This window comes from Leuresthes tenuis, unplaced genomic scaffold, assembly GCF_036924035.1.
Source record: "Leuresthes tenuis unplaced genomic scaffold, fLeuTen1.0.hap1 SCAF_16, whole genome shotgun sequence".
NCBI classification, from domain to species: domain Eukaryota; kingdom Metazoa; phylum Chordata; class Actinopteri; order Atheriniformes; family Atherinopsidae; genus Leuresthes; species Leuresthes tenuis.
The window spans coordinates 220,377-230,535 of NW_027325370.1; the positions used below are offsets into that span (position 1 = coordinate 220,377).

Sequence of the window (10,159 nt, forward strand, 5' to 3'; positions counted from 1 at the left end):
AATGAAAAACTTCCTACTGTTGAAAAATGAGTGCGTAAGAACAACCATAAATGATGCAGAACTTAAAGCAGTTAATGAGGAACATCCAGAACCACGAGACCTACCATGAGTCACAGAATTTTGCTGTGGTTGCCATGGTGACCGACAGTATCTCTGTGGTTGCTGTAGAAACGCCGATGCTTGAGGGTGAGGAGGAGGAGGGTCTGCGTCTGTGGCATCTGGTGAAGAGCAGCGAGGATCCGGAAATCCCGAAACACAGGAAGAGTAGCATGAGGGAGAGGGAGAGGGCCAAGGCCATACCTGAGATTTACCTGACCAGGCTGCTGTCCATGAAGGTAACACATCAGACTGAAATGAACACCTGTCTGCCTACACCTGTATCCTTTCACCTTTTTCTTACACCTGTCTGCCTACACCTGTGTCCTTTCACCTTTTTCTTACACCTGTCTGCCTACACCTGTGTCCTTTCACCTTTTTCTTACACCTGTCTGCCTACACCTGTGTCCTTTCACCTTTTTCTTACACCTGTGTCCCTACACCTGTGTCCTTTCACCTTTTTATTACACCTGTCTGCCTACACCTGTATCCTTTCACCTTTTTCTTACACCTGTCTGCCTACACCTGTGTCCTTTCACCTTTTTCTTACACCTGTCTGCCTACACCTGTGTCCTTTCACCTTTTTCTTACACCTGTCTCTCTACACCTGTGTCCTTTCACCTTTTTCTTACACCTGTCTCTCTACACCTGTGTCCTTTCACCTTTTTCTTACACCTGTCTCTCTACACCTGTGTCCTTTCACCTTTTTCTTACACCTGTCTCTCTACACCTGTGTCCTTTCACCTTTTTCTTACACCTGTCTCTCTACACCTGTGTCCTTTCACCTTTTTCTTACACCTGTCTCTCTACACCTGTATCCTTTCACCTTTTTCTTACACCTGTCTGCCTACACCTGTGTCCTTTCACCTTTTTCTTACACCTGTGTCCCTACACCTGTGTCCTTTCACCTTTTTCTTACACCTGTCTCTCTACACCTGTATCCTTTCACCTTTTTCTTACACCTGTCTCTCTACACCTGTATCCTTTCACCTTTTTCTTACACCTGTCTGCCTACACCTGTGTCCTTTCACCTTTTTCTTAAACCTGTATCCTTTCACCTTTTTCTTACACCTGTCTCTCTACACCTGTATCCTTTCACCTTTTTCTTACACCTGTCTGCCTACACCTGTATCCTTTCACCTTTTTCTTACACCTGTCTCTCTACACCTGTGTCCTTTCACCTTTTTCTTACACCTGTGTCCTTTCACCTTTTTCTTACACCTGTCTCTCTACACCTGTGTCCTTTCACCTTTTTCTTACACCTGTCTCTCTACACCTGTGTCCTTTCACCTTTTTCTTACACCTGTCTCTCTACACCTGTGTCCTTTCACCTTTTTCTTACACCTGTATCCTTTCACCTTTTTCTTACACCTGTCTCTCTACACCTGTGTCCTTTCACCTTTTTCTTACACCTGTGTCCTTTCACCTTTTTCTTACACCTGTCTCTCTACACCTGTGTCCTTTCACCTTTTTCTTACACCTGTCTCTCTACACCTGTGTCCTTTCACCTTTTTCTTACACCTGTATCCTTTCACCTTTTTCTTACACCTGTCTCCCTACACCTGTGTCCTTTCACCTTTTTCTTACACCTGTATCCTTTCACCTTTTTCTTACACCTGTCTCCCTACACCTGTATCCTTTCACCTTTTTCTTACACCTGTCTCCCTACACCTGTATCCTTTCACCTTTTTCTTACACCTGTCTGCCTACACCTGTATCCTTTCACCTTTTTCTTACACCTGTCTCCCTACACCTGTATCCTTTCACCTTTTTCTTACACCTGTCTCCCTACACCTGTATCCTTTCACCTTTTTCTTACACCTGTCTCCCTACACCTGTATCCTTTCACCTTTTTCTTACACCTGTCTCCCTACACCTGTGTCCTTTCACCTTTTTCTTACACCTGTCTCCCTACACCTGTATCCTTTCACCTTTTTCTTACACCTGTCTGCAGGGGACATTACAGAAGTTTGTGGACGATGTCTTTGTGGCCATCCTCAGCACCAAGCGTCCTCCTCCCATCGCTGTCCGTTTTTTCTTTGACTTCCTCGACGATATGGCTGAGAAACATGGGATTGATGACCCCGAGACCGTCCACATCTGGAAGACCAACAGGTGAGACGCCACCTCAACTCTGAGAAACAAAGCAGACTGTCAGGTGACCCGTTTCTGACCCGCCTGTCTCTCCCAGTCTCCCTCTCAGGTTCTGGGTCAACATTTTGAAGAACCCTCAGTTTGTTCTGGACGTTCAGGTGACCGACAGCATCGACGCCGTCCTGTCGGTCATCGCTCAGACCTTCATCGACTCGTGCACCACCTCTGAGCACAAAGTGGGCCGGGTATGATCCATCTTCCCTTTTAGCGATCCGTCTGTCTGCTCTGTCTGCTCAGTCAGGTGACCTCATTGCACCTTTTTGTCCAATCAGGACTCTCCTGTTAACAAGCTGCTGTACGCCAGAGAGATCCCACGATACAAGCAGCTGGTGGAGAGGTGAGACCTTTACCGATTCTGTTCCCATGTAAACACTCCAAGTCTGGTTCTTGCTGGCTTTGGGTTAGGGTTAGGGTTAGGGTTGCCATGGCATCGGGTTGTAAAGAGCCGCTGTGTGTGTGCAGGGTTAGGGTTAGGGTTAGGGTTGCCATGGCATCGGGTTGTAAAGAGCCGCTGTGTGTGTGCAGGGTTAGGGTTAGGGTTGCCATGGCGTCGGGTTGTAAAGAGCCGCTGTGTGTGTGCAGGGTTAGGGTTAGGGTTAGGGTTGCCATGGCGTCGGGTTGTAAAGAGCCGCTGTGTGTGTGCAGGGTTAGGGTTAGGGTTGCCATGGCGTCGGGTTGTAAAGAGCCGCCGTGTGTGTGCAGGGTTAGGGTTAGGGTTGCCGTGGCGTCGGGTTGTAAAGAGCCGCTGTGTGTGTGCAGGGTTAGGGTTAGGGTTGCCGTGGCGTTGGGTTGTAAAGAGCTGCAGTGTGTGTGCAGGGTTAGGGTTAGGGTTAGGGTTGCCATGGCGTCGGGTTGTAAAGAGCCGCCGTGTGTGTGCAGGGTTAGGGTTAGGGTTGCCGTGGCGTCGGGTTGTAAAGAGCTGCTGTGTATTTGCAGGTATTACAGCGACATCCACAGCGCCGCTTCAGGATGCTACCAGGAGATGAACTCCACTCTGACCGAGCTGTCCGGGGTCAGTAAGCACCAACCAATCACCTGACCTGTCTCACTGTACCTGTCTCACTGTACCCGTCTCACTGTACCCGTCTCACTGTATCTGTCTCACTGTACCCGTCTCACTGTACCCGTCTCACTGTATCTGTCTCACTGTACCCGTCTCACTGTACCCGTCTCACTGTACCCGTCTCACTGTACCTGTCTCACATGACCCGTCTCACATGACCCGTCTCACATGACCCGTCTCACTGTACCCGTCTCACTGTACCCGTCTCACTGTACCCGTCTCACATGACCTGTCTCACTGTACCGTCTCACTGTACCCGTCTCACTGTACCCGTCTCACTGTACCCGTCTCACATGACCTGTCTCACTGTATCTGTCTCACTGTACCCGTCTCACATGACCTGTCTCACTGTACCCGTCTCACATGACCTGTCTCACTGTACCTGTCTCACATGACCTGTCTCACTGTATCTGTCTCACATGACCTGTCTCACTGTATCTGTCTCACATGACCCGTCTCACATAACCCGTCTCACATGACCCATCTCACTGTACCCGTCTCACTGTACCCGTCTCACTGTATCTGTCTCACTGTACCCGTCTCACTGTACCCGTCTCACTGTACCCGTCTCACTGTACCCGTCTCACATGACCTGTCTCACTGTACCCGTCTCACATGACCTGTCTCACTGTACCTGTCTCACATGACCTGTCTCACTGTATCTGTCTCACATGACCTGTCTCACTGTACCCGTCTCACTGTACCCGTCTCACTGTACCCGTCTCACTGTACCCGTCTCACATGACCTGTCTCACTGTATCTGTCTCACATGACCTGTCTCACTGTACCCGTCTCACATGACCTGTCTCACTGTACCTGTCTCACATGACCTGTCTCACTGTATCTGTCTCACATGACCTGTCTCACTGTACCCGTCTCACATGACCTGTCTCACTGTACCCGTCTCACATGACCTGTCTCACTGTACCCGTCTCACTGTACCCGTCTCACTGTACCCGTCTCACTGTACCCGTCTCACATGACCTGTCTCACTGTACCTGTCTCACATGACCTGTCTCACTGTATCTGTCTCACATGACCTGTCTCACTGTACCTGTCTCACATGACCTGTCTCACTGTATCTGTCTCACATGACCTGTCTCACTGTACCCGTCTCACATGACCTGTCTCACTGTACCCGTCTCACATGACCTGTCTCACTGTACCCGTCTCACTGTACCCGTCTCACTGTACCCGTCTCACATGACCTGTCTCACTGTACCTGTCTCACATGACCTGTCTCACTGTATCTGTCTCACATGACCTGTCTCACTGTACCTGTCTCACATGACCTGTCTCACATGACCTGTCTCACTGTACCCGACTCACTGTACCCGTCTCACATGACCTGTCTCACTGTACCCGTCTCACTGTACCCGTCTCACATGACCTGTCTCACTGTACCCGTCTCACTGGACCTGTCTCACTGTACCTGTCTCACATGACCTGTCTCACTGGACCTGTCTCACTGTACCTGTCTCACATGACCTGTCTCACTGTACCCATCTCACTGGACCTGTCTCACTGTACCTGTCTTTCTCTCCGCAGAGTTTTTCCTCAAAGATGAACAGTGTTGTTGCTCTTCATGAACTCTACAAGTACATCAACAAATACTATGACCAGGTAACACCCAGAGGTCATACGACTTTGGCTGAGAGTATTTTTTTCATCAGGAGAGGGTTATTTAAGCGATTTGAAAGTTTCTCTGAATCTGAAAAAGTTTAAGCCTGAAATATTAAATCTATTTGAACTCTCCTCCACCTCTCTGTCTCAGATCATCATGTCCCTGGAGGAGGACCAATCTGGTCAGAAGATGCAGTTGGCCTACCGGCTGCAGCAGGTCGCCGCCCTGGTGGAGAACAAAGTCACAGATCTCTAACTTCTGCTGATGAAGGACAGGAGCCACATCAGTGCTCTGATTGGACGCCTGTGACCCTGAGTCCTCTCCTGTGTGTTTGGGATGTACAAAGTTTATGTAGTTGGACTCAGGGGAACCAGGTCCTCGGATCCCTCCACAAACCACCCAACACCCAGGATGGAAGGATAGTTCCCTCAGGCTAACTCAACGTCAGATTACCTAATGTTAAATCAATCTGAGGTTAAATAAAGTTAATCTGACGCTGAGTTAGCCTCACAATGACTTGATTTAACCTGAGAAGAAGCGCTGAATTTTACCCAAACCAACAATGACAATCTAACCAACCAGGCAGCATTATCGCCACCTGCCGCCTTGCACTACATTTCCTAGAGTTTTCTCTTCGTGAAAAAGCACAAGTTCAGTTGTTTGTAGTCGAATCACTTGTATTGATCTGCCGACGTCAGACCTGCTGTTTTGTCTGTTTTGACTTTTCTACTGAAGCCAGCAGCTCTGACTCTGAGCGTCCGAATGCAATAACAGACTCTAAATCAGGGAGCATTTCCACCACCTTTCAGTTTGACTCCAGCTTCTCATTGATTATTGATCAGTTTGCAGAGCCCACAGTGACTCACTTGGTTCAGTTCTGTGACGCAGACTCGCAGGTCGCCTCAGGTCAGATGAATGTTAAGGTCAGAGGTCAGCACCTGCTTTATCATACAGACCAGAACCATGAAGTTCTGATTTGGGCCTGGTGACCTCTGCTGACCCATTAAGAGTCCCTGTTGAGGTGTAGATGATCTTAGGTAACCAGGTCCAGTTCTAAAGAAGGCTTTACAACAGAATCGGGTGAACAGTCCTTTCTCAGTCGAGTCTGGTTCTGTTTGTCTTAAGGTTCCGCTCAGACTGAGTCTACTGGACCCTCCTGGAGTCTGGGATCATTTCTTTTGGAGCGCTGATCTTTTCCGGGTCCATACCAGTCTGGATCCAGTCGGGTTGCTTAAGTTCAGTGGGCCCAATCAGAACCTCAGTCCTGTAAAGGAACCCAGGATCAAAGGAACCTGCTGAACGAACACAAAAACAATCATGAACCTGTGGCAGGAGCTAACTTTGGGTAACTTATTTTGTGTATATACTGTAACTTGTATTTGTATTTATTGATCCCAGCTGTGCCTTCACTCTTGCAGCTCGGTGGCGCCTCATGTGTCCCAAGGCATGGTGGGAAAATAAATAATGTCTACTCTAACAGGTGAGCTCACCTGAGAGTCCGTGTTGGTCCAAAAGAACCCGTCATCCTGGTAACTGGATCTGATGCTGGTAAACAGCTGGTTCAGATGATCAGAACACTTAAATGTTTTCAGAACCTCATCAGAACCGCACTAACAGGCTGATTTATTCAATAACTGATGATCAATAGTTTAACCTCCATTTTAAAGTGGGTGAATTCAGACATTCATCAGATCTTTAACCAGAACAGAATGTTTCATCATTTAATCTGTGAACCAGTTCGTAACCCGAACTAAGAACCAGAACCAGAACTTTGGACCAGAACTCGACTTCTGGATGAAACCTGCTGAGCTGAAGCAGTGTCACATGACACATGATGTGAGCATGCTCAGAACCCGAAGACAAAAACCTGGTGAACACAAACAGATCAGAACTGCTGCAGAACCTGTTATCTCTGCATAAAGGTTCTGGTTCTGAACTCTTGCTGATCCTTACTTCACACCTCAGAGAACCTTATCTCTGACACCTTCAGAATGAATTCAGTCCAGTTAAAAACATGTTGGTGAGCAGCGGTTCTGCTGGAGCCGGTCTAACTGGTGCTGTGTGGAGCGGTTGGTTCCGACCCATTTCCAGCAGCTTTTCTTTGAACTGGACGGTACAGACTTAGCTTTAGTTTGCAGCTCCATCAGGCTGAAGTCAAACCTCAGAACTGCCTCTGAGGTGAAAGAAGCAATAACCTCGACAGGTCGACTGTACCGGACAGACCTGAAGGTCCTGGAACCGGCCCGGTCCGTTTCAGCCACAGGTCACCTGCCAGCAGCCGGGTTATAGCTGCTGTTGAGTCGTCCTGAACAGCAGCTACCTGGACCTAGAATTCCCTGCACGGTTCCTTCGGGTTCCTCCCAGAACCCCCTGGACTCCTGGCTGTGTCCCGTCTGCAGATGGACTGACAAACCTGAACCAGCGACCCGGGAAGGTTCTGGTGTACGCTCTTCCTGCTGCTTGCAGCCTCTTTTCTTCTTCTTCTTGTGTTTTTTGACCCCGTGTTTGACCTGCAGTCGTAGTTCTTTCTCTCAGTAATTTCTGCATGCATGTGATGATGATGATGATTTATGGTGCTTCTTCTACATAATTTCATTGTTTACTTTTTAAAATGAGGGGCGGGGCTTAAACTTTGGATACAGTTTGATGCTCAGCTCTGATTGGTCGAGCTGTTTGTTATTGTTTTCTACTGAATAAATTCAGGACGGTTATGAAGCTCAGCTTTTCTACTTCCTGTGTACAGTTTGCTATCAGTGTGTAAATGTGCCTGTAAATACCTGTCTGGGGAGGAGGAGGATGAAGGTGTGGGTCTGTTGTGGGGAGGCAGGCGGCCAAACTCAGTTTGTATTATGTAAAAATAAAGTTTTAATTTTAGCAGCTCTCTGTTGTGTTCATCTGTGTCCACTGGGGGCAGAGTTGAGTAATAATCCGATCGGTTACCAATAAGATACTCAAATATTGATCATTAGGAGTTTTTCAATTTCCTTTAATGCTCCTTTCATACTCTCTCAAGGCATGTTAACAGACCTGTGCTATTAATTTCACACTTTCACAGCTTTCTGTAACCTTTAAAGTGTCCTGATCAACAGTTCTGCAGCTTTCTGAAACCTTTAAAGTGTCCTGATCAACAGTTCTGCAGCTTTCTGTAACCTTTAAAGTGTCCTGATCAACAGTTCTGCAGCTTTCTGAAACCTTTAAAGTGTCCTGATCAACAGTTCTGCAGCTTTCTGAAACCTTTAAAGTGTCCTGATCAATAGTTCTGTAGCTTTCTGTAACCTTTAAAGTGTCCTGATCAACAGTTCTGCAGCTTTCTGAAACCTTTAAAGTGTCCTGATCAATAGTTCTGCAGCTTTCTGAAACCTTTAAAGTGTCCTGATCAACAGTTCTGCAGCTTTCTGAAACCTTTAAAGTGTCCTGATCAATAGTTCTGCAGCTTTCTGAAACATTTAAAGTGTCCTGATCAATAGTTCTGCAGCTTTCTGAAACCTTTAAAGTGTCCTGATCAACAGTTCTGCAGCTTTCTGAAACCTTTAAAGTGTCCTGATCAACAGTTCTGCAGCTTTCTGTAACCTTTAAAGTGTCCTGATCAACAGTTCTGCAGCTTTCTGTAACCTTTAAAGTGTCCTGATCAATAGTTCTGCAGCTTTCTGAAACCTTTAAAGTGTCCTGATCAATAGTTCTGCAGCTTTCTGAAACATTTAAAGTGTCCTGATCAATAGTTCTGCAGCTTTCTGAAACCTTTAAAGTGTCCTGATCAACAGTTCTGCAGCTTTCTGAAACCTTTAAAGTGTCCTGATCAATAGTTCTGCAGCTTTCTGAAACCTTTAAAGTGTCCTGATCAATAGTTCTGCAGCTTTCTGAAACATTTAAAGTGTCCTGATCAATAGTTCTGCAGCTTTCTGAAACCTTTAAAGTGTCCTGATCAATAGTTCTGCAGCTTTCTGAAACCTTTAAAGTGTCCTGATCAACAGTTCTGCAGCTTTCTGAAACCTTTAAAGTGTCCTGATCAACAGTTCTGCAGCTTTCTGAAACCTTTAAAGTGTCCTGATCCACAGTTCTGCAGCTTTCTGAAGCTCTTTCACAGTTTTTCTTTGGACATTTTCTGCTTTTTCCCTCATCTTCAGTCCTTGTTCCTGAGCATTTTCAGTGTTTTTTCTTTGTTCAGCCACTTAACTCTGACCTTTGAACCCTTCAGGCAGAAAAAAGGCTCCTAACTCAAGGGATGAACCAGTGTTGTGTCGACACAGAACAGACAACTTAGCAAATTAAATATATAAAGAAATGAGGGGCAGCTAACACCTCTGCACAGATTCAGATTACTTCATTATTTTGTCTTAGTTTTAGTGTTAAATGTTGAGTGAAGAGCAAAAGTCTGATGTACATTTCACTGTATTCTTGGTTTTGCACAATATTTGACATAAATACTCATAATGTCCACATTTATGCTGCTGTCTCTGAGGCGGTCAAAGGATGTATAACTGGAACTAAATGAACCATCATATCACAGAGATACTTCACTACCAGGAACTAAAGGCGCACTGACACAGCCGCCACCAAAGGACAAATCAAATAATCAAAGAAAATCTTTATGTATACAAAAAAAATCCTATAACGCCGATAAATGTGAGATAAATGCAGGTTTATTGTCAACAGTGGCTGAAGTCGTGCTCATATTAAGTAACTACAACTAGCTGGTTAACATGATAAATTAACCAGAACTAACTACATGAAATAAGGCTGTTGACTTCATCTGTTACAGAGCAGTCAGCTGATGCCTCTCAATGCCAAAAAATGTTGTAATTTCATCAATTTAGCGGATAAAATACTTCAGAAACACAGGAAATGAACGATGGTCAGCGGTGGAGGTGTTCGACCCATCAGCAGCTCCAGCATTTCTTCCTGTTCCAGTAAGGGAGGGTATTCTCGCTCTTTTTACTCTGGTTGAGTCTGCTTCTGTCTTCTCTTCAGATTTTTGGATTTAGTTCATTTGGTGTATTTTTTCAGCATCATAGAACTTCCTGCTGAACGTTTCTTTCCTTCTGTCAGTAAAATGAAGACTCTTTGGTTAACACGAGCTCCTGGTGTCTCTGTCGGCTCAGCTTAAAGCCGGCAGAGTGGCCTTGGAGTTCAGTCCCATCTGTGAGTGAAACGCATTCAGACTGTGTCTTTGTCCTTCTGAGCTTTTAGTCTGATATTGATCTGATATTCCCCATCAGTTTCCT

The 10,159-nt window shown here is 46.2% G+C and overlaps 1 protein-coding gene across 2 annotated transcripts in view; it reads left to right on the top strand.

Moving 5' to 3' along the window:
* Positions 1-7,811, top strand: part of plxnb3 (plexin B3) — a 104,543-nt gene extending 96,732 nt beyond the window's left edge. For both annotated transcript variants that reach the window (XM_072367990.1, XM_072367991.1), the window contains 7 exons: positions 169-335; positions 2,051-2,211; positions 2,288-2,435; positions 2,523-2,587; positions 3,187-3,262; positions 4,862-4,936; positions 5,088-7,811. In XM_072367990.1, coding sequence (XP_072224091.1) covers positions 169-335; positions 2,051-2,211; positions 2,288-2,435; positions 2,523-2,587; positions 3,187-3,262; positions 4,862-4,936; positions 5,088-5,192 — 797 coding nt within the window. In that variant the 3' untranslated portion in view covers positions 5,193-7,811. The remainder of the gene's footprint in view (positions 1-168; positions 336-2,050; positions 2,212-2,287; positions 2,436-2,522; positions 2,588-3,186; positions 3,263-4,861; positions 4,937-5,087) is intronic.
* Positions 7,812-10,159: the final 2,348 nt, after the last annotated feature.